Consider the following 23,804-nt stretch of genomic DNA (forward strand, 5'->3'; position numbering starts at 1 on the left):
GGCCACCTGGTTCGGCCATTCGGCGGCCGATAAGAGGGTGGCTGAACGCCCCTACCCGTACACTGCCCCCCAGCCTTGAAGAAAGGCGAAACTTTCTTTAAGGGTAAATTGGAGATGGCGGTTAGGGTAAGATGAAGAGGCGCGCGTTTATAACCGTTGGATCTCGGAAATCCAACGGTTACAATTTTTCAACACTTTAAATTTTCCCGCTTCTCTTCGATTCTATAAATAGGTTAGATGGTAGGGCCATTCGCATGTATTATTCTAATTCGACTTGTGCTAGTCCGAGCGCTTAGAGGCCGATCCGATTATCCATTGTGCTTTTGTGAAGAAATTGGTAAGTTTCTATTACCATGGTTGATACTTCTTCAAGTTCTTCGGCTGACAGCTCTCGGTCATCGTCCTCCGAGGGGTCCTCGTCCAGTACATCAAGTCACTCCAAATTGTCTCAGTCCCCTATTGATGCCGAAAGGCCAGATGAAGGTGACGATTTTTCAGAAGAAACCTCTACTAGTGGAAGTGAAGTCGAAGAAAAAACAAAACGGGTAGCAACTCGTCAACGATACGGTCCCTCTGATGTGCCTGGATACGAGTGGGTGAACGGGGAAGTCACTTCCTATTATTCTCGGTATCAGGATACACAAATGATCACTAATCTTCTGGACTACACTAACTGTCTGAACTTTAACACCCACGAAAATCCCTACCCGATTGGGATTCGGTCATGCCGAAATAATGCCTTTCCAAATCCTGACATGGTCTGCCTTGATCAAAGTGGTGGGAAGATGGAATCATTTTACATGTATGACTGTCTTCTTCGGGATCTCAAAGTCAAATTGCCATTTGATGAGTTTACTATAGGAGTGCTGAGAGTGTTGAACGTGGCCCCTACTCAATTGCATCCTAACAGCTGGGCGCAATTACAGGGCTTTAAACACTTGTGTAAATGTCTCCATATTAAGCCTTCTCCACTTCTCTTTCTATACTTCTATTCGTCCCGGCCGACTATTTTGGCAAAATGGCACTCCCTAAGCCGAGTAAGTGATCGGCTATTGTTGGATAGTTTTACTTCATCATACAAGAATTTCAAGGCCGGATTCTTCTGAGTGACCATACGGCCGAACGGGCGACGCTTCTTCTTTGATAAGGATGGGAAGAGCTTATTCCCTTTATACTGGACCCGTACCCCTCGGCCCTACAACGTAGTACCGAAAAAGATGCTGACAGCCGAAGAACGAACAGATTTAAAATTATTAATGTGCCTTCCTCGGCGTTTGCCAACTAGATCTCTTATCAATTTGATAGTGTCTCCTCATTGGTGGGCCGACCTGATAGGTATGCTGTCTATCCTATCTCCTTTACCATCTTAATTCCTATTGATGTTTACTTAACCTTTTTTGCAGGAATCATGGTTAAGAGTGGTGCTGATGACTTGAACATTCGCCATCTTCTTGCTGCAAGAGTGAAGGAGGCTCATCAATCGGGGGAAATGGGCACTTTGGCTGTTGCATCCTCCCCTCGTCCCAACACTGATAGTCGTCTGCCCCCTCCTCCAGAACGCAAAAAGAAGAAAGGCAAAAAAGGAAAAGAAACTAACCGAGAGCACACCAAAAGGAAGAGCTCTGATGATCAACCAGAGCAATCAAAGAAAGCCAAGTCAATGCCTGAGTCATCCCCCAATTGTACCATTATTGTGGTGCCTCCTCAACTGATGTCTCGGGCCTTTCTCAGTGAAGATGCTCCGGCGGAATCGGTGATTCGGCCTGATATTGTTTCTCCATTCGGGCAAGAATTTTTGGCCAGCTTAGATGTGAGAGCTAAATGGAGGTTATTCTGCGAGGTGCAAACTCGCTCATTGGCTTTAGCTCATCACCTTGCCATGGAGCCTCTCGGCGAGGTCATGAATTTGAAGCAAAGTCTCGAGGAAGCCGAGAAGACTGCAGCCGAAGCAATTTCGGCCAATGAAGAGGTGACTGCTAAAAATAAGGATCTAGCTGCCGAGTTAGATGCCGTTCGGCGAGACAATGATACTCTGCGCTTGGATCTTCAAAAAATGACTAATGAAGGACGTCGCTGAGTGGAAGAAGCTGAGGCTGCGTATAATGCCCTCAAAGAGCAAGCTAAAGAGAAGATAATTTCTCAACATGAAGCGGGGTTCAAACAGGCCGTTCGGCAGGCTAAGCACTTCGGCCAATTTGAAGAAGGTTTTGACTTTGACATGACTCAAGATTTTTATCAAGGGTCCCTCATGTCTTTTGTTGATATGCCTGAGGAAGGTGAGCCTGACGATGCCGACCCAGGTGTTGCCCCCCGAGCAGAGGATGATGTTGAAACCTCTGAAGAGAACACGATGGACGAAGAGAACCCTGGGCCCGATAATGAGATCGAGGGAAATCCCGAAACCGTCATCCAAGCTGACTCAACCCACACTCCTAAAGAGTAGCGTTTAGGTTTTTTGTTAATGCAATTTTTAAACTTCTGTAATTTGGAGGCCAATAGAGCCTCCTTCTTTTGAATGAAATGATATTGCTCTTCAAAAATTTGCCTTACTCGATTAATTTTCAAGTATTTGTCTATAATTAACAATAAACCATTCATACTTCAAATTTTTATCTCAAAGTTACACTTTTTAAACAAAGCCGAACGACTTTGCCTCGAATGTACTCCTTTTTAAACAAAACCGAACAACTTTGCTTCAAATTTATATTTTGTTGGTAAAACCGAAGAGATTTGCATCGGATTTGTACTCTTTTTTGACAAATCCGGACAGGTTTGCTTCGGATTTGTACTCTGGTTTGACAAAACCGAACAGACTTGTTTCGGATTTGTGCTCTTCTTTGACAAATCCGAACAGGTTTGCTTCGGATTTGCACTCTTTTTTGACAAAACCGAACAGACTTGTTTCGAATTTGTACTCTTTTTTGACAAGTCCGAACAGGTTTGCTTCGGATTTGTACTCTGGTTTGACAAAACCGAACAGACTTGTTTCGGATTTGTGCTCTTTTTTGACAAGTCCGAACAAACTTGCTTCGGATTTGTACCTTTTTGTAAGATTTTTTAAGGCACGTCCTTAGCCAAGTTGATCAACTCGGGAGGGAAGCCTGTTGCGAAATTTTTAAGGCACATCCTTAGCCGAGTTGATCAACTCGGGAAGGAAGCCTGTTGCGAGATTTTTAAAGCACGTCCTTAGCCGAGTTTGAACAACTCGGGAGGGAAGCCTGTTGCGAGATTTTTAAGGCACGTCCTTAGCCGAGTTGAACAACTCGGAAGGGAAGCCTGTTGAGAGATTTTTAAGGCGCATCCTTAGCCGAGTTGAACAACTCGGGAGGGAAGCCTATTGCGAGATTTTTAAGGCACATCCTTAGCCGAGTTGAACAACTCGGAAGGGAAGCCTGTTGCGAGATTTTTAAGGCGCATCCTTAGCCGAGTTGAACAACTCGGGAGGGAAGCCTGTTGCGAGATTTTTAAGGCACGTCCTTAGCCGAGTTGAACAACTCGGAAGGGAAGCCTGTTGCGAGATTTTTAAGGCGCATCCTTAGCCGAGTTGAACAACTCGGGAGGGAAGCCTGTTGCGAGATTTGAGCAGCTGTTAAGAATTGACAAATTAACACAATAGAATGGAAGAACTGAAGTAATTTCATTAATGGGTGCCTCGTTAAAAACCTTGTCGGCCAAAACCCCTTTTCACTTTTTTACAAGGGGAGAAAAGACCGATCAAGGAAAAGAGTACACCCTCTGATTACACAAGGTCTTTTTACAATGTATACTAGCTATAATATGTCTTCAAATGAGAAGCGTTCCAAGTTCTGGGAATGACCTTGCCTGAGAGTTCTTCCAATTTGTATGCACCGTTTTCCAAACTATGTCGGACCCGAAATGGGCCATCCCAATTAGCAGCCAACTTGCCTTCTTTCGAATTATGCCTTGCCGATCCTTGCACTCTCCACACTAAGTCGCCTTCCTTGAAACTTCTTTTAATAAGGTTGGAATTAAACCTACGAGCCATCCTCTGTTTACAAGCTTCAGCTATAATCTCTGTTCTGACCCGTACTTCATCGACCATGTCAACCTCAGCTCGGAGAGATATATCATTGGTATTTTCATCAAAATATTGTCGCCGAAAAGATGGTTCTCCTACCTCAACAGGTATCATGGCATCAGTGCCATATGTTAGCCGAAAAGGTGTTTCTTTAGTCATGGACTGAGGCGTGCACCGATAAGCCCATAAAACCTCTAATAATTCTTCCGCCCAAGCTCCCTTAGCGTCTCCCAATCTTTTCTTCAATTCACCAAGTATTACTTTGTTTGCTGCTTTGGCCTTGTAATATCCATTTTTTATTATTTATTTATTAAAGACATTTTAGTAAATTTATTAAAGGTATAAGGGTATTTTTGTAACGAGGAACGGGCTATTCCAAAAGTGGAACGGGCCGTTCCAAGCATGAAAAATGAACGAGTTTGAAGATTCAGAACGGGCCTAGAATGGGCCGTTTCAAAAGGAGAACGGGCCGTTCCAGAAGGAGAACGGGTTGTTCTGGATGAGTCTCGGAACGGGCCGTTCCGATTTTAGAACGGGCCGTTCTGCTTTTTGGGAACGGGCCGTTCCAGTTTAAAAATTTGCGTACATTTGAAAGATTCGGAACGGGCCGTTCCGAATTCAATACGGGCTGTTCCGGGTGACTCTGGTTGCCTATAAATAGGAGGCAGGGGGGTGAAAAAAATATAACTGGAGAGAAGAGAATCCTAGAGAGAGAAAGAGGAGAGAGAGAGAGAAAGAAAGAGAGGGGAGGAGAAAAGAAAAGAGGAGAGAGAAAGAGGAATCCAGTAGAGGAGGTTCTGCCAGGGGAGAGAAAAGAGGAGGGAGAGGAGGAGATTCTGCCCGAGTTTCGATCCTTGTTTAAGGAGAGAGGTGGAGATTCTGCCCGAGTTTCGGTTCTTGTTTAAGCAAGAAAGAGGAGAAGGTTCTGCCCGAGTTTCAGTTCAGGTTTATTCAAGTAAGGGTAGTGCTTATAAAATTAATCTAGTACATATGAACATGATAGGAATAGTATAATTTTAATATGCTACTTTATGTGAAGATTTTCATTTCACATAGTATAATTTGGATCAATTGATGGTTGTTTTAAATATTTAATTATTTATATTATTATTATATTGACAAATTGGCATGGTTATGGTTATGTTTAATTATGGAATATGTTATGTGTATGTGGTTTGGAAAAGTAAATAGGACTTAAAGGAGTAAGGTTATGGTATGGATTGGATAGATCTCTTGGTGAGATCAGGATATAATCTTTGGAAAAATATGAAATTTGGGAATCCCATGGTGAGGATTCCAATGTGGAACTTTTCCAAAGATTATATGATAAACCACTTCAGATGTTAGGTGGATTCTGAAGTACTCCTCTAAGTATTCTATTTGCTACCGGTATGGGTCTAGGCCGAGTCATACCGATGGATGAGGTGGCCCCACCAGGGTTACGTGACGACGTAATCCAACTGTATATTTTCCATGAGAGGTTAGGCGTGGGACATGGGTTGCTGACATGTTTCACCGTATCAACACTTGGTTTGGATGGTGTTGAGGCCAACATTTGGTTTGGATGTGTTGGTTACATCATGGATTATACAGTGGTGTGACTTTGTTTTGGATGTGGAATATGTATACATATAGTATGGATTGTATACATTGGTTATGGATTATTTTATTATCATAAAATATGTATACATTGGCATGGACGTGTATACATTATATTTTGGGTTGGTCTATATTTAGCTTGAAAATGACTTGTTGGTCTGGATAAATACTGTGAAAAAATATCTGTTTAATGATATTTTATAATGATGTACTATGATTGGTTTTATATGTGCTAACCCTTATATTTCCATGATGTGGACTGTGATGATATCACTATGTGGGGGAGCAGATCAGGTATGAGGCTTTGGGATAGCAAGGAGTCTTTTGGATAACTGCTTTGAGAAGTGGCTAGGTTTAGAGCTTGACCAGCACCTAGGGTGTCTTATTTTGATGTTTTCATGACGTTGTAATTATACTATCTTTTTGGATTACTGTATAACTTTACTGAGGATGATGACTCTGTTATAAAAGATTATATTATATATTTTGGAAACAATTTATATGTTATTGTATATTTACACTTTAGCGTAGCTGGCTTTTGCTCTATTTTCTTTATTTTATATTATTTTATTTTGGTTGGTTATTGATGTGACGGCCTAGGGTGGGTCGTTACAGGCCTGCCCATTAGCTTGCGGGTGTTCTACCGATGTAAACCTGTGCTTGATGCCGAGATCCTGAATGAACCGATTAAGTTTTTGATCGGTGAATTGCAAACCATTATCAGTTACAAGTGCATATGGAATGCCGAAGCGAGTAATGATGTTTTTCCATAAAAACTTTTGAACATTGGCAGCTGTGATATTGGCAAGTGGCTCGGCCTCGACCCATTTCGTGAAATAATCTACAGCAACTAGCAAAAATTTGCACTGACCCTTGGCAATCGGGAAGGGTCCAAGAATATCCATACCCCACATTGCAAACGGCCAGGGTGAACTAATACCATGAAGTTCTTCAGCTGAAGCGTGAATAAGGTTACCGTGCCGTTGGCATGATACACAATGCTTTACGAACTTTACACAATCTTCCCTGAGAGTAGGCCAATAGTATCCTGCCCGAAGCACCTTAGTGGCTAAAGTTCGTCCTCCCGAGTGGAAACCGCATATCCCTTCATGCATCTCTCTCAATATATAATTATCTTGCTCTTTATCAACGCATTTCAGCAACGGAACCGAGAATCCTCTTCTATATAGCTCTCCTCCAGCCACAATATATCTGGCAGCCTGCGTTCGGAGCTTTTTAGCAGCCGTTGGATCAGACGGCAATTTACCATGTTGAAGATGCTCCACTATCTCAGTGATCCATGTTCGAGCAGACTCCTCCACTACCAAACATTCGGCAGCTACCACACTTGGTGCTTCAAGATCCAAGTGAAGCGTGGTTCTCAATTGTCCAGGTTTTCTGGTACTGCTTGCCAACTGAGCCAACTGATCCGCCCTCACATTGTGTTCTCTTGGTGTGTGCTTTACTTGAACTTCTTCAAACATATCACGCATTTTTTTGAAACAAATGATAATACTTTAACAAGTTTGTATCTTTTGCTTGAAAATTATCATTCACCTGCTCGGCTACAACCTTTGAATCGGTCCAGCATTCCAATCGGCTAACTCCGATCTCTCGTGCAAGCCTTAAACCTGCCAACAACGCTTCATACTCGGCCTGATTATTTGAAGCTTTAAACGCAAACCGTAATGATTTCTCTAGAATCAATCATGTTGGTCCTTCCAAAATTATACCAGCTCCACTACCCTGATTGTTTGAGGAACCATCCACGTGTATCGTCCACAAATCATTAACAAAACAACCCCTCGGCTGCAACTCATTGATAAAATCCACCAAGTACTGGGACCTAATCGGCCCTCTAGGCTGAAAACCAATGTCGAACTCCGATAACTCAATAGACCAAGCCATCATTCTTCCTGCCAACTCAGGTTTACGCAACACTTTAGCTATCGGGCAATCAGTTCGAACGACGATTTGGTGACTCTGAAAATACTGCCGGAGGCGCCGAGCGGTGTGGACTAGCCCCAGTGCCACTTTTTCCAAGAGCTGGTACCTTGTCTCAGCCTCTTGTAGCATGCGACTGATGAAGTAAATAGGTTGTTGTCCTTCCTTTTCTTGAATTAAAACTGTACTTATTGTATCGTTTGATACACACAAATAGACCACAATTGGTACTTCTGGATCAGGCTTAGAAAGTATAGGCGGCGAACCGAGACGCTCCTTTAAAGTCCGAAAAGCCTCTTCACATTCAACAGACCATTCGAATTTTTTCGCTTTTCTCAACAATCCCACCATAGGTTTCGTTATTTCAGCCAAACACGGAAGGAATCGTGACAATGTTGTAAGCCGACCTGCTAGCTCTTGAACTTGTTTAAGGTTCTGAGGGCTTATCATGTTGACGATTGCCATACATTTGTCAGGATTAGCTTCAATACCCCTCGCCGAAAGCATGAAGCCAAGGAATTTGCCCCCGGAAACCCCAAACACGCACTTCTCCGGATTGAGCCTCATATCATACTTGCGCAATTGTTGGAACACTTCCGAAAGATCCATTACATGCCGATCAATGTTTCTGGATTTTACGACCATATCATCCACGTACACCTCCATATTCTTGCCTATTTGGCGTTGAAAAACCTTGTTCATCAATCTTTGATACGTTGCCCCTGCATTTTTCAATCCAAACGGCATTACCTGATAGCAGTAATTGGCCGAATCGGTTATGAAGGCCGTCTTTTCCTCGTCACGGGGATGCATGGGAATATGGTTATACCCCGAGTAAGCATCAAGGAAAGATAAAACTCCATGACCCGACGCACCATCAACTAACCGATCTATATTCGGGAGCGGGTAGGCATCCTTAGGGCATGCCTTGTTGAGGCTAGTATAATCAGTACACATTCTCCATTTCCCATTTGACTTTTTCACCATCACCACATTCGCCAACCTAGTGGTATAATGAACCTCCCGAATGAAACCAGCATCTAGCAATTTGGCAACCTCCGTTTCCACTACAAGCTTCCTTTCCGTTCCCATTTTTTGTTTTTGTTGTGCAATTGGTCTTGCTTCAGTACAAACTGATAATTTATGACACATGACCTCAGGATCCACACCAGGCATATCCGAAGGGGTCCACGCAAAAAGATCTTTATTTTTCAATATAACCTTGCACAGGGCAGAACGACTCTCTTCGGTCATATCGGCACCGATGTATGTAACCTGAATAGGATGTACACCGATCTGAAATTGTACTTTAGATTCTACTGGCTCCACCCGTTCCTCATTGTTCATTCTTGGATCAAGATCCCAAACAGGTTCCTCCCCGAGTGCCGAAGTGTTAACAGTATGAACCCTTTTTGATTTTGATTTTTTCTCTTCCAACGGTGCGATCCGTAAGCTAGCATAATAACACTCCCTAGCAGCCTTTTGATCGACATGAATCGTAATTATTGTCCCTTGATCAGATGGAAACTTCATCGCTAAATGTGGTGTTGAAACGATAGCCCCTAATGCATTCAAGGACGGCCTGCCAAGGAGGATATTATATGAAGTGCTAGCTTCCACCATGATATACTTCACTTGAACCTCTCTACTCTGTTGTTCGTCAAAACAAAAACGTGTAAAGAGTTTAATATAACCTCGGGTACTGACCCTTTCTCCTGCAAAACCGACCAACGGGTCATCATAAGGGAGCAATTCTTTTTTCGAAATGCCCAACTGCTTGAAAGTATTCCAATATAATATGTCTGCTGAACTACCCTGATCAACCAATGTTTTCTTGACAATGCAATTGTGAATTTCCACGCTAATAACCATCGGGTCATCTTGCTCTGGATCAATGCCCTTGAAATCAGCATCGGTGAAGGTTATTGTTGGTAACCTCCGTGAAGACTGTCTATGAACAACGTTAACCGATCGAATTGCTCTAAGATGCCTCTTTTGAGCCGATGAAGTTGAGCCTCCACCAGCAAACCCTCCTGCAATAGTATTGATCACCCTCCTATGTGATGGTGTCGAGGTATCCTTTCTTTCTCGCGACCTACTTCTTTCTCGTGACCTGCTTCTTTCACGAGGGGCTCTATCGGAACGGTCTTGTCTGCGCCGATCTTGATACCTGGGTTGATATGAGCGAGTTTGCGACAACCCTGTTCGATCCACAAAATTATGCAACTTGCGTTGCTTAATCAAATCTTCAATTCTGTCTCTAAGGGCTGCACATTCATCAGTAGAATGTCCACGATTGCGATGATACCGACAAGATTTACTAGTATCTGCACGTGGTGGTGTAGCTGCTCTTTTTGGAATTGTCAATACTTCCGAAGCTAAAGCTTGTTCAAGTACCACCGAACGGCTAGTGTTGAGGGGAGTATATTGATTGTACTACGGACCCCGACTAGGCCGATCCCGAAGAGATATATCCTTTCCTCTCCCCTTGTATGACTGTTCTGTTTGCTTTTCTACCTTGCTTGACGACTCATCTCGGGCCTGATTACGATATTCCGCCAACTCTTCCATCTGCATATACTTATCAGCCCTTCTCCTTAAATCACTCATGTCCAAAGGAGGCTTTTTACAAATACTATTGACAAACGGCCCCGGTTTTAAGGCTGTTGTGAGGTGATGCAATGCTACAGCGGGGTTAAGATCTCGAATTTCCAGAGTAGCCTTGTTAAACCGATCCATAAATGCCCGCAAAGATTCCTTCTTGTCCTGCCTAATACCAACCAAAGATAAAGACGTTAGATTATGAGGACTTGTTGCAAATTGAATAGCGAATTGTGAAGACAATGTGTTGAACGAGTCGATTGAATTGGGTGGAAGACGAGTGAACCAACTGAGGGCTCTGCCTTTGAGAGACGTAGGAAAGATCCTACACAACGCAGCATCATCCGTTGTGCTCAGAGTTACCTGCGTCAGAAAAACATCCAAATGCTCATCAGGATCTGTCGTACCATCGTATTTATCAATAGGTAAAGTTTTCCAATTATCCATTAAGGGGAGTTGCATAATGGAGGGGGTAAAAGGGTGTCGATGCGATCCAACAGTCATCATATCTGTAGGACGACCCACAGTTGGTAAAGCCGAGGGGAACTTCTCAGGGACTGCTGCCAAAGCATGGAGAACCGAAGTATGTATCGCGTGAGATTGATACGACCCTTGAGTTTGTGTGTTGGTGGCATGAGTAGGTTTCTAAGAAGTATCTTGACTTTTCAACACCTCATTCTCAGCTCTCAAGGTCGAAAGCTCCCTTGCATCTCTCTCTCTTTGCTGCTTCATCAACTCCATTTCTTGCTTCAACAATCGCACCGTTTCAGAAAGATCGGTTTCATCAACGACTTCAACATGCTCTTCATTGGGACGATCCTGAGTGTTTGTTCTCCGAGTTACCGGCATTGTTCTTCTTAGTTAAACTTCCAATTAGCTTCGTTCGGCCCCACGATGGGCGCCAAATGTACCTGTATAAGGATACACCAATGATCTTCTTGTATTCTGAAGGCCGAACGAGTGTTCTGAACGAGTATTCCGATCCAATGTGAGTAGACGGGTTTGTACCTGCAAAAGGCACTCTGATGCTCAAGACAGCACAAGCACGAAAATCTAGAGTAATTAATGAACAGTGACGTTACCTTTTGACCTGAGCTATTTATACTGACAATCGTGGGCCCTGGACCTTATGGGCTCTGTAACATACTTACCGTATTAGGTAATACTTCTTAATCAGCTAATTAACCCTTAATCATTTATTAAAGATAATTAATAAAGATAAGCCGATCCAGGTGACCGATTGGCAATCGGCCACCTGGTTCGGCCATTCGGCGGCCGATAAGAGGGTGGCTGAACGCCCCTACCCGTACAATCAGCAAACAGAAAAGATATATTAAATTTGTTTTAGGGTACCAAAAACTCATACAAGTCACAATTGAGTAAGATATCTATCTAAACGGTTAATACAATTGGTTACTTTAAATTTACACTCCCATAAATTATATATAAATAGAAGATAACCAACCAATCCACTCCCCACAGCTTATAGACTAGCACCAGAACTAACATTTACTTGCCTCCACATCATGTTAGACAACTAATATTTAGATAATACAAATCAAATACCAACTATAACAGCTCAAGTACCGGATTGGAACCTGTGTAGTTAGTCTGCAAAATTCATGAGCACTGAAATTGCTATACATATATCACAGTGCATCCTGTTACAGTGAAAAGCAACTCAGCTCCCTGCATAATTCCCAGCCCAAAAACAAGCCCCTGGATTGGAAATTCATCGGTCAAAGTTATGTTGAATCTGATCTTTCCTTAAATTGAACCAAGACCAAACAGTGAACATGATACCTTGTTTCAATTTCTACCTATCAAACTCAACACCTCTAAAAATGCAATTTTTTCTATGTCTATATTCCATGTGATTGCACACCATATGACTTGCCACCTGTATTTTTTAATCTTGGCTTTGAATATGTATGGCGCTTGGCTAAAATGCTGATTTGGGCTAGCTGTCTGGTAAAACAAATACTAAATTATAAGTTATGGAAGTTGTAATTTACCATAGAAAGTTTTTTGGACTTTTATATTCGTTTTATAAGAAATATTTTATGTCTAAACTTAATTTATTCTTTTGTATATATCATCTTAAAACTTACTATATTTTATGATCATAATGTGTTCTGAACATTATTATTTATAATCAACAAAATCAGGAGTGAACTTTTAAGCATGATTGTGCATAAGAGAAATATGATCGTGCTATGACATTCTTTTGTGAAGGACAAGGGAGCATGAATGTGCCTTCAACAAACAAGATATGCTTTGTTAAGAACAACCGTACATATAATTAAACATGATCATGCTTCACAAAATATAAAAAGACCCGGTTGTACTTCAAGAGTGAAATGATGCGTTCCATTGGTTAAGCACAATTATGCATATTGGTAAGCACGATCATGTTTTATAACATGATCATATATAATGACATGTTTTTTTTGAAGTATGATCTTATGTAAGTCAAGTATGACTTTGTATATTTTTAACCTTTATAATTACTTGGTTTTATCTTTTAATTGTACTAATTTCATTTTTTTCCTGTTTGCTACACATTTAAAAAAAAGTGAAATATTACTAAAAGTTCAATATTAAATTAAAGCAAAATAACAATACGTATCAGATTATTATGCAGTATTTTTACGATTTATAAACGTATCATAGTCGCAATATCCTGAAGCGAAACGTTGAGTGAAGTTGTTGTAGTTCGCTTATATTTTTATTATATGTGTTTTCTTCTTCTCGGGTAAAAGGATGGGTTATTTTATTCATGAGTGTAGTAATGGTCATAGATAGAGATTGGTTTTAGATTCCGTAACAGTAAGATTGTTTGAATTGTATATATGTACGATATATATCGCATTTTGCAATGTATTGGTTTTGTTGACTTTTCTAGTTCCTCATGTTTCTATTGGTTTTGTATATTTCCTGTTAATTGTGGTTGCTTATTTGAGAATTGGATGAATTGGTGTGCATTATGAATAGGCTATTTGGATATCTTGAAAAATTAGAATTCATGAAGCAGAGAATATCAAATTGTGAAATTAATTAATCATGTAAATCGATTGAATTGAGAAGGAATAACTTAGAATAAGTAATCTCAAACCCTGAAGTATCAGTAGTGTACTGTTTTTTTTATAACAAAGAAAGGAGCATATGTGATATATAAGTTAAAGGGTGCTTCAAACCTATATACAACAAAACAGGTTAGACAGATTGACAGATAAAGTGAGTCATGGTTAGATGTAATATGTGCTAAGATAAGAATAAATTAGTAGCTAACCAGACTAGGACAATTTTACAGGCAACGAAGAAACCTTCCTCCTAAAGAAATTGAAAGTACCCTCATGCCTATTTAAGGAGCTGTTCCTCTATGTTTCCTCACATGACACAAAACACCGCCCAATCTGCTCTGCGTTGATAGAAGTGTCAGTAGTGTATGTATATGAGCCAATTAGATGCTTATGAAATCCCAATTAGATGGAAATGGAGTAATTGTAATTGACAATTCCTCACAACGTTAAGTGTGGAGATCATGCACTAAGCATAAGTGTAACATTTTAAATTTTTTGTTGCAATTTTTTTTTCACTCTCCATGAATAAGAGTTTATTTTGTTTTATAAGTTATATATAATTATATTATAGGATGATAATTTTTTTTAGTAATAATATTAGTACTTTATTGTATTTTATTTTATTTTTGGGTTTCTTATATATATATGTTAACAATGATAACCTGGATTGAATTAAAAAAAAAAAAAAAAAAAAAAAAAAAAAAAAAAAAAGCATAACTATGTCAAGGATTTGACGATACAAAAGTTATATTGTGATTCTCGCTCAAGTGGATAAAGTTATAAGAAGAAAGTATAGAAGGATAATAACATTAAGGAATAAGGAGAAGTACCAGCAATTAAATGAAGAAATCTTGGAAGAGAGAGGGAGCTACATGTTTTTTTTTTTTTTTTTTTTTTACAGTTTTCAATATATCAGCGTAAAGTACAAAGTTCGTCAGTCTATAAATAGCAAAAAAATGAAAGAAAGAAATAGTGTAGTCACACACATACTCTTTATTGTTAATTTTCAATTAGTATCATTTTACTAAGAAAAAAAATAAGACTTGATCATTTAAATTACTATTAAGAATGAGATTTCATTTAAAATAAGTGTTAAAATGGTAGAAGGAAAGAGACATTTATTATAATTATATATATATATATATATATATATATATATATATAATCATAATTATTTGGTGAGTGTTCTTAATTTCATTTTATTTATTTATTTATTATATCTAATTATTATTAATATATTATTTAACTATTTTTATTTTTGTAACATCTTATATGTGTTATTTGTGTTTTCTTTATTTAATTTTAGTATGTTTTCTTATTTGCAAATGTTTTATTTAAAATTTTGTTTTCAAAATAATGCCAAGTTCATTTAGATTATTTCTTAAATTATATGATACTATATTGATTTTTTTTACATTTAAGATTAAAAAAAATCACTCTTATCCATAATATCTATTTTTTATTTTTTTAATAACAAGTATTATTCTTAAATTATGATTAGTAAGTCATTCTTATTTGTCAACAAATACAAGCATGTTATAAGTAATAAAAGATTTGAATGCTTGGATAAAGACATGAATTTTGTAGATGAAAGTTTTGGCTTTATAAATTTAAATGGGTATGTAGTTGATCAAGTGGGTGATATTTGATATTTGTATTGTGATACTTATTAGTTTATATATAGGATACATACTTATTAATTAGTTTACATATATATATATATATATATATATATATATATATATATATATATATATATTGTATTAGAGTATGGTTGTATGGTTATATTTTTTTATTGATCTATAAGATATTTGTTCTCATTCTTTTTATGTTTCTTGTTTTTCTTTAGGTGTGCTTTTTTTTAAAATATATATATATATAATAGATTAAAATAGATTACTACTCCAAATCTTGGTACATTAGCAACACTTATTCATGTTGTATTTCTCAAATCACAATGGATAATTAACACTCAAAATAATGCCATCATTGTCGAATTAATCAATGTCAATTATCCTTGATGATTATGTGACTATCACCGTTACTCTCTTGCCAACAAATCATGTTAATTCACTATATAATATGTAGTATATATCTTTCCTTATGAAATAAATATAAGAAATAGGAAAGGGATTTATAAAAAAATATATATATTTCCTTCTCTTCTTAACAACTACGGTAAGAATCTACATAATAGTCACTTATAATAAAGTTTGTATAATCAATAAACTTGCTTTTCTTTAACTCAACATTCCTTAGTATTATAGGATGTTTTATTTAATTAATTTCTTATAATATTATTTTTTTAAAAAAAGTAAATATTTAAATAAATAGTTATAGTTAGTAACTACAAGATGGTGTTACAATAAGAACTTCAAAGAGCTAGTCGTGCTCTCTCATATTATATCACATAATAGTATTTTTTTTCTCTCTCTCAATGTCAAAAGCTTGCATTCTTTTTTTTTTTTTTTAGGAAGGATTAACTATAAAAATAGGAGATATTATTCTATTTTCTGGTTTAATTTTTAGATTGTGTATTATTGCATATGTTACTTTTTCAACGAAATCTTTTGGTTATAAAAAATAATAATAATAATAATAATAAAGAACAGGTACGCATGTCCGAGGATGTCTATCCTAGTTTAAATTTGGTGGTTGATAAAGTTAAGCAACCTAAGGGTTCAAGCGTATGAGCAACCTCAATGCTTTAAACAAAGATTATGCCCACGTACCCTGAAAAAAATTGTGATACGAAATAATCTAAAACTTTAGCAGAAATGATATTTGCAAATTTCAAACAAAAAAAAAATACGCGTTTTTACATTGTTTCCTTTTTAAATAATGAACCAAGAAAAAATACATCACCTACTTTTTTCCTTCGATGTAAGTACAATAATATCCGATTAATAAATATTTCATTACAAAAAATGTAATACTGACATACAAAATTGTTATTATAAGTATTAATTTTAAATGTGATCTAATTAATAACATATTTTATATATCATTATAATTTATACTAACATTTTTTAACAATGTATCAACATAAGTTATATTTAGTATATAAATAAGAATACTTTTTAGTGACATGTATTGTATTATTATAGAACGTGTTACTATAAGAAATCTTAGTGTGTAAACAAATAAATTACTAAAATTTTAGATAAGAGTTGTAACATAATTAAATCGATCTTGTTTATTATTTTAGAACAAAACTTATATCATCTTCATATTTTTATCACCGAGCTCTTAAATTAAATAATGATACGTGGTTCTTTTTTATTAATATTAATAAATAATAATAATAATAATAATAATAATAATAATAATAATCTTACACATTTTCTTACAAAGACTATACATTTTTCGGAAGAATTATTAATTGTCTATCACTATTTGATTCAAATTATAAGTAACTTTTTTTTAGGTGGAAAATATAAATATAAATTTTGTTCTGATTTAACATTTCATTTTTAAAAAAACTGGGGTGGGCTAATTGGTTGATTTTTGTGCTTTCTAACATTTCTTCTTGCTGATCAGTCCAAGAAACTAAAGGAAGCATTTATACCTGTCCCTGTTGATCATTTTGGTGCTTACAAACAATGCAAGATAGAACAGATATGCACTCGTTAGAGATTTTAGCTATTTTCATTACATAGAATTACGTTTACACAAACATCGAACAATGAATGCTAGTGCTACAGCCGAAATTAGGAAGAACGTTGAGTGGGGATATCAAAAGTGTGAGAATTCTCAGCTCTTGGAGAAGACCGAATTTAATTTTTAGGTTAAATCGAGAAGTTGTAGTCCTCCTCAACTACATATATATAGAGCCACTTTGCAGCTAATAATTCTCAAATCAAAGTTTCATCGGAAAACATTTATTAGATTCGGTTTGTTTGGTTCACTACTACTGAAAAATGGTTTCTAAGGAAACCTTACTCATCCTAGGCCTCTTGGCCATGTTTGCTCTGAAATCTTCTAACGTCACAGCTAGGGATCTTGCGGAGACTTCCAAAATGCCTATAACGGGTGAGTTTGCTTTTTGCTTTCAATTTCAACAAATTTTAAATTCAATGATGGTTTGCATTGTAACTTAGTAAACTCGAGATAAAGCTTGTTTTATGTTTCATGGGAAATATATACGAATATAATTACGATTATGACATTTGTTCATGGTTTCTTTCATGTGTTTGTGGGTGAAGTTGCTAAAGAGAAAAATGAGGTGGGTGGTGTGAAATATGGAGAAAATCCAAGGTTTGAAGGCGCACTTGCTGGTGTCTGTTCAACAGAAAATTGCTTAGGAAGTTGGGGTATCCCTTTTGGTTCAGGATGGTGGCCTGGGGGTGGTGGTGGTGGTGGTTACGGTGGCGGAGGTGGTGGTGGTTACGGTGTCGGAGGTGGTGGTGGATACGGTGGCGGGACCGGAGGTGGTCCTTACAGTGGCGGCGGACCTGGAGGCATACCTGGAAGAGGTATGCCTCCTGGTACCGGACCTGGAGGTGGGTACGGTGTCGGGCCTGGAGGTGGTGGCTATGGTGTTGGGCCTGGAGGTGGTGGCTATGGTGTTGGGCCTGGTGGTGGTGGCTATGGTGTTGGGCCTGGTGGTGGAGGGCCTGGAAGTGGTGGGCCTGGCGGTGGTGGGCCTGGCGGTGGAGGGCCTGGTGGTGGTGGGCCTGGGGGTGGTGGGCCTGGCGATGGGGGGCCTGGGGGTGGTGGGCCTGGCGATGGGGGGCCTGGAGGTGGTGGCTACGGTGGTGGGCCTGGAGGTGGTGGCTACGGTGGTGGGCCTGGAGGTGGGGGTTACGGTGGGGGACCTGGAGGTGGTGGATACGGCGTTAAGAGCTATCCCGGAAACCATAAGTAGAGTTATTTTATCAACAACAAATTATGTTAATTCTGTGACCGTGTGATTATGTTAAATGAACACTAAGTAGTGGAAGTATATCCACCTTCGAAGATCGTTTTTCCTAAATAATAATGTTTCTTTACTTCGGTTTTCATATATACTCGTGTTACTATTAAGCCTATTATTGTTAGCGTTAACAAGAGATATTTGAATAAAATTATTTGATACTATTACTTAAATAGTATGAGATTTGAAAAATAAATTTATGTAAAAAAGAAAAATAAAACTAAATAAAGATTATGAAAAAGAATGTTTTAAAATTAAAGACTAAAATAACTAACAAACTATATAAAATATATATATATAAACTATCGCCTTTTATTAATAACTTGATGGTTTACCGGTGAAATGTATGGAGATTTAGTTAATTTTTTTATTAATAATAAAATAATTTTTATCTAGTAAAACAAAACCAATTCCTTTAAAATTTAGTCTAAGATTTTTTAATTATATATATAAGTATATAATTGTATTAAAATAAAAATACATTAAACAAAAATATAAAACAATAAAAAAAATGTATGCATATGTATGATAGTGGTATATTTTTTTCTCATATCTTTTTTTTTTTATTTGTACACCTTTTATTTTTCTCTCTCCTTCAAAAATAAAATAATTATCATGTTATTGTATGACCTAGATTTTGATTTTGAATTAAAGTTCTTGAATTTTAACTATTTTATTTTATTCTTTTAATAGAAAAATGTTTTGAATTGGTCACGTTACTGTTAATATAAAAAAATATTATAATAAAATATTTAAACATTGTGGTGGTTTTAAATCGTTTCAAAATTAAATTTTTTGTAACAGTTTGTTAGAACTATAACATTTTTTGACAGTTTATTTAAATCGTTAAAAATGAATCACCAACAATCACCAACTTTTTTGCAGTGCCTCATGTTATAGTACAATTATACATGTAATATAAACTTTGAAATCTCATATCAAAGAACATAGTTAGGAGTACATATAGGTATATAAAGCCACTCGGCAATTAATTAGGTGCTTGACACCAAACACATAATCTCACTAGAGGGAAAATTCAATAGTGACCTGTTGAGGTTACAAAGTCATGCTAGGTACACCTTAAGTGCCTTGTATTCTCAAAACTCAATATACATGGCTCTTGTTCATTTGTATTAATAAAACTCAAATTCTCATATTTAAGTTTAGTTATCTCATGTCTCAAATATAGGAATGTCGTGCTTAGCATATGCATTCTCGCACTTATTACTTAGTGTCATAGGCACAAAGAGAAGTTTGTGCTCTTTATGACTCTTATGCTTGCAAACCAACTCAAGCTATTTACGTCAAAACTTTTGTAACTCATTGTAATCTTTGTGTTTGGTGTAAATATTTCCATTCTTAGTGTCAAAGCTCATAGAAATTCAATGTAAAATGATGCTTAGTGCATTTAACGTCTAAACATGATTATTATTACTAGTCTAATGTTAATTTAGTATGGATCTTTCCACACTTAATGTTATTTTATTGCAAATGCAATATTATCCACGATAAAACAAATAATGATATAAATTAAATTCTAATTTTTTTTGTTGATTTACTACACTATTTTCATGGCAAACAATTAACATTAATATAAAATATAATTTAAAATAAATATGTTATATTATTATATTATTATAATGGTATTAATTTAAAAATACAATACTCATTATTGAATAAAAGTGACAGAGAGTATATTAATTTTAGCAAAAAGTCATACTAACTTATATATTATTATTATTATTATTATTATTATTATTATTATTATATATTATTGGGTCGGATTAGGTCATGAATCAAAAAATTCTAAATTTATTATCCAATCCATACAATGTCAATATCAATTTTTAATAAGATTGGATTGAGATTGACTTGAATATTAAAAAAATCAAATTTAAATTTATTTGGTCGATTTAAGTTAGTTGAAATTTTACTCACTTATATCTCTAATTATTAACTTGATTCCTTTGTGTTTCTCTGGTAAGGTTATTACTACACTTAGTTCCTGGGGAACAAAGTCTAAATTTAATTTGTTTCCCAGAGAGTCATGCAATTAGCATGGAGAGTTACGCGCTTAGCATGGAGGGTCACAAGCTTAGTTTAGACTCATGTAGAACCATAACAGGGGTTACGAAAATCCATCATTCTTTGCTCCTTAGGTTCGATTCTTTTGTAGATTTATTTCATCGATAAACAAGAATTCAACACAGCATTCGCATACATAATACACACAATTAATCCAATTTACACAGCACATCTAATCCAATCACAATTTATCAAACTTCATGAAACCCAATATCTCACGACCATCAAGAAAGCCACGTATAGCATAAAACGATCACTATCACCACCATAGCATTCTTTATAAGTGTTTTGGGATGTTCATAACCCATCCAAAAAATATATATGCAAGTAAATCCCATCCAAAAAATATACAAGTAAAAACCTAAGGGTTAGGTATAACCTTGTTACCCATAATTTGATTCACATCCATCAACAAGATAACCTACTTTTCACCTACCTTAAAAAAGTTCCGGCGAAGGCAAAAGTATAACAAAAGTGATCCTCTCCTTGAAATTCTTATTCCTCTGTATTTTTTTTTTTTTTTTGTGACGAGAGTTTCAATAGACAAGCAGAAAACAAGAGAACATAATAGACTCTTTTTTTTTAATTGAATAGAGGGCTTATTGGGGTAGTGGAAACTAGAACCCAGAAATCTTAAAACATACTTTTTATTATTCATAAAGGCCTTTTTCTTATTTTTATGAAACTCTTAATTACAAAACCCATTTAATACAATCACAATTTTCCCAAAAATGTTTTATTTTTACTTATAAAAATTGGGTTGATATAAAGGATGCTAAAAATTACATTCAGGCCAGTGTAATAACTCGTGTATAGTCATCAATTCTACCATCTTTATTTCTTTTATATTATTATAATTTTATTTTTATATAATATGTTAGTATATATATTAAAAATATAAAAATAAATATGTATTTACACGTGTCTTGTATCACTTTAATTTATATAAACGTACGCGTGTTTTGAAAAAATTATAAATATATTTGTATTAATATATACATTATATATATATATAAATAATTTAAGCCTTATTTTCTTTTGTTGTGTAATATTTGATAATATTTAAATTAAATTGCACTCTTAAATTCCTCTTTCATCTCATTTTATTATTTCTAGGAGATAAAAATGAGAACTAAAAGTGAATTTTAGCTTAAATGTTATTAAGTATTAATTATTAATCATTTACTTAATGTTAGATTATTACTAATGTTACAATTTTAGAGATTAATTGACAAATATTCATTGAGGAGACAAAAATTGTGAATTTTGTAAAATTAGGGACTAAAATTGCTGAATTAAAAAAATAAAAGGATTAAAATTATGAATTTCATATTATAGAGTGATCAAAAGTGATTTAATCTAAAATAAAATGCATGCAAATATAACGACTAGTGAAATTTAAAGTGAGGTGTTAAAAAAAAAAAAAAACTCCATTTATGCTCCTTGATCAGCTTTTTCAAAAGTTTATTGTTTCTTATTATTTCTTTACAAATTTTAAGTCATTTATTCTTTTAATGGATTTTATATAAATGTGTTTAGCTCACTTTTTTACTTATCAGTAAAAATTAAGATATAAATAAGTTGGGTCAAACCAACTCTTAGTGTCTGCCCTGCCCTACCCTAATAGGTTAAGAATATTTATTTTTTTATTCATAAAAATTACGACATAAACAAAAGAATTCAAACCTAAAATTATATATATATATATATATATATATATATATATATATATTATCCTAATTATCTACCACTAAACTGACTCGCATCAAAATCAAAATAAATTTACTTAAGTTTATTTACATTTATCATAAATGTCATTAAATATATTTAGGTACATTAAATTCAAATAAATATGACCTAATTACTACAAATTTTTAATGCATATTACTTCTTTAATCTCCCATAACAAGTATTGTCTTAAGTTATTTTATACAGATAAAAAAAAAGTTAAATAATAGATAAATAACAATATTAATTTTACAAATTAATCTTATGATTATTTTTTTTATTAGAAATGATGTAATAACAAACACTTTCTAAATAATATTATTAGGGATATAAAAGAAAAATAGGTAATTAATATACTACATTGAAAAGTTAACATGACATTTATTTCAAGACTTATCCTTTTTTTCTAACACAACACTTATTGTAGAATGGAGGGAGTATAATATATCTCAAAATTTATTGTTGATCAAAAATTAATATTGTTAAGGATGTTTAAATCTGCTTGTTGAGTGTGAATGATTACTTTGTACTAAGTTTGATTAATTATAGATAGAAATAAGCCTATAGAACAAAATTTAATTAAAATAGAAAAACACACACATATATATATAAAAAATTTTATCCCGAATCATTATTTTAAAATTAAAAATACTTTTTATTTTACTAAATTATAAAATTTATTTTTAATTATTATTTTTCATAAATATATTTTAAAGTAACTAAATTATAAAAAAATAGAGTTATATATACATATAATAACCTCTTAATTTCTATTCTTTATTATTAATTTAAATATAAAATTATAAATATTTTAAATTTAACTACAATTTATCAAATTATTTCTTTTAAATTTTACTATTCATAAAATATATAGTAATAAAGAAACTAAAAATTAATTTAGAGTTATATAAATGATATTTTATTTATTGATTTATGTCCTTAATTATTAATTAAATTAAAATATTATGAATTATTTTAAATTTTAATATGCATTTATAAAAATATTACTTTTAATTATTATTCATAAAATATATTTTTAAGCAACTAATTTAAAAAAATAAATAAATTTTTATTATAAGTATCAATATAATATTTAATGTTATTATTATAGTATTTAAATATTTATATATCTTTTTCTATATTTTTTGGTTTTGAAATATATTATTAATTTTAAATTTTTAAAATTGTGTAGTAAATATTGTTAATATATGATGTTGATTCTTCATTAAACATAATTAAGCTTATTAAATTAGACTGTAAAATTCAAATCTTTACTTTATAAAAAAATATTACATATAATAACATACAAAAAATGTCATTATAGATATAATATATGTAAGCTTAAATCTAGCGATGACAAATAAATTTGTACCCGTTAGTAATACCCGAACCTGTCCCGACTTTGATGTGAAATACACATTTTGACCGGGCACGGGTACAGGTACGGGTAAAATTTGATATATTAAATTGGGTACGGGTATATACTTACCCGTCCCTTACTCATCCATGTCCCATCCCCAATTTAGTACCCATCTCCAATTGTGTTAAAGAATTTTAATATTTGATAATGTGTGATTATTTATTATAATGTGAAACATTTATAGTTGTTTAATTATTAAGAAATCTCTAAATTAAAATATGAGATAGAGAAATAATCTAATTATAATTATAATATAATAGAAAAATAATTTTAAAATATTATATATTTTTTTAAAAAATTGACGGGTACGGGTACGGATATACCTGATACTCGATAAGGACGGGGATGGAGACGAAAATAATATACTCAACGAGTACGGGTATAGGAATG

The 23,804-nt window shown here is 34.8% G+C and overlaps 3 protein-coding genes across 3 annotated transcripts; 1 reads left to right on the forward strand and 2 right to left on the reverse strand.

Moving 5' to 3' along the window:
• Nucleotides 1–3,766: 3,766 nt before the first annotated feature.
• LOC145951721 (uncharacterized) lies at nucleotides 3,767–4,198 on the reverse strand. The gene has a single exon (XM_083063625.1). It carries the CDS (start codon nucleotides 4,196–4,198, stop codon nucleotides 3,767–3,769), a length of 432 nt encoding a protein of 143 aa, XP_082919751.1.
• Nucleotides 4,199–7,345: 3,147 nt separating this feature from the next.
• Nucleotides 7,346–11,032, reverse strand: LOC109810339 (uncharacterized). Its single transcript, XM_083064084.1, has 3 exons — nucleotides 10,846–11,032; nucleotides 10,080–10,743; nucleotides 7,346–9,989 (listed from the first exon to the last, which is right to left on the reverse strand). The coding sequence occupies exons 1-3, from the start codon at nucleotides 11,030–11,032 to the stop codon at nucleotides 7,346–7,348; spliced, it is 3,495 nt and encodes a 1,164-aa protein (XP_082920210.1).
• Nucleotides 11,033–17,107: 6,075 nt separating this feature from the next.
• Nucleotides 17,108–18,271, forward strand: LOC109810331 (uncharacterized). Its single transcript, XM_020373766.3, has 2 exons — nucleotides 17,108–17,298; nucleotides 17,472–18,271. The coding sequence occupies exons 1-2, from the start codon at nucleotides 17,187–17,189 to the stop codon at nucleotides 18,131–18,133; spliced, it is 774 nt and encodes a 257-aa protein (XP_020229355.2). The 5' UTR covers nucleotides 17,108–17,186; the 3' UTR covers nucleotides 18,134–18,271.
• The last annotated feature ends 5,533 nt before the right edge of the window (nucleotides 18,272–23,804 follow it).

The sequence above is a fragment of the Cajanus cajan genome, chromosome 9 (genome assembly GCF_000230855.2).
Source record: "Cajanus cajan strain Asha chromosome 9, NIPB_CcT2T_4, whole genome shotgun sequence".
Classification (NCBI taxonomy): Eukaryota; Viridiplantae; Streptophyta; class Magnoliopsida; order Fabales; family Fabaceae; genus Cajanus; species Cajanus cajan.

What these genes read in the sequence shown, in the direction of transcription:
- LOC145951721 (XM_083063625.1), bottom strand. Translation starts at nt 4,198, where the DNA reads ATGACTAAAGAAACACCTTTTCGGCTAACATATGGCACTGATGCCATG.
- LOC109810339 (XM_083064084.1), bottom strand. Translation starts at nt 11,032, where the DNA reads ATGCCGGTAACTCGGAGAACAAACACTCAGGATCGTCCCAATGAAGAG. An exon ending in TGAGAATGAGGTGTTGAAAA is followed by an intron (nt 10,744 to 10,845) that starts GTCAAGATACTT and finishes ATGCTTTGGCAG; the next exon opens with CAGTCCCTGAGAAGTTCCCC. An exon ending in GTAGAAAAGCAAACAGAACA is followed by an intron (nt 9,990 to 10,079) that starts GTCATACAAGGG and finishes CCTCAACACTAG; the next exon opens with CCGTTCGGTGGTACTTGAAC.
- LOC109810331 (XM_020373766.3), top strand. Translation starts at nt 17,187, where the DNA reads ATGGTTTCTAAGGAAACCTTACTCATCCTAGGCCTCTTGGCCATGTTT. An exon ending in TTCCAAAATGCCTATAACGG is followed by an intron (nt 17,299 to 17,471) that starts GTGAGTTTGCTT and finishes TTGTGGGTGAAG; the next exon opens with TTGCTAAAGAGAAAAATGAG.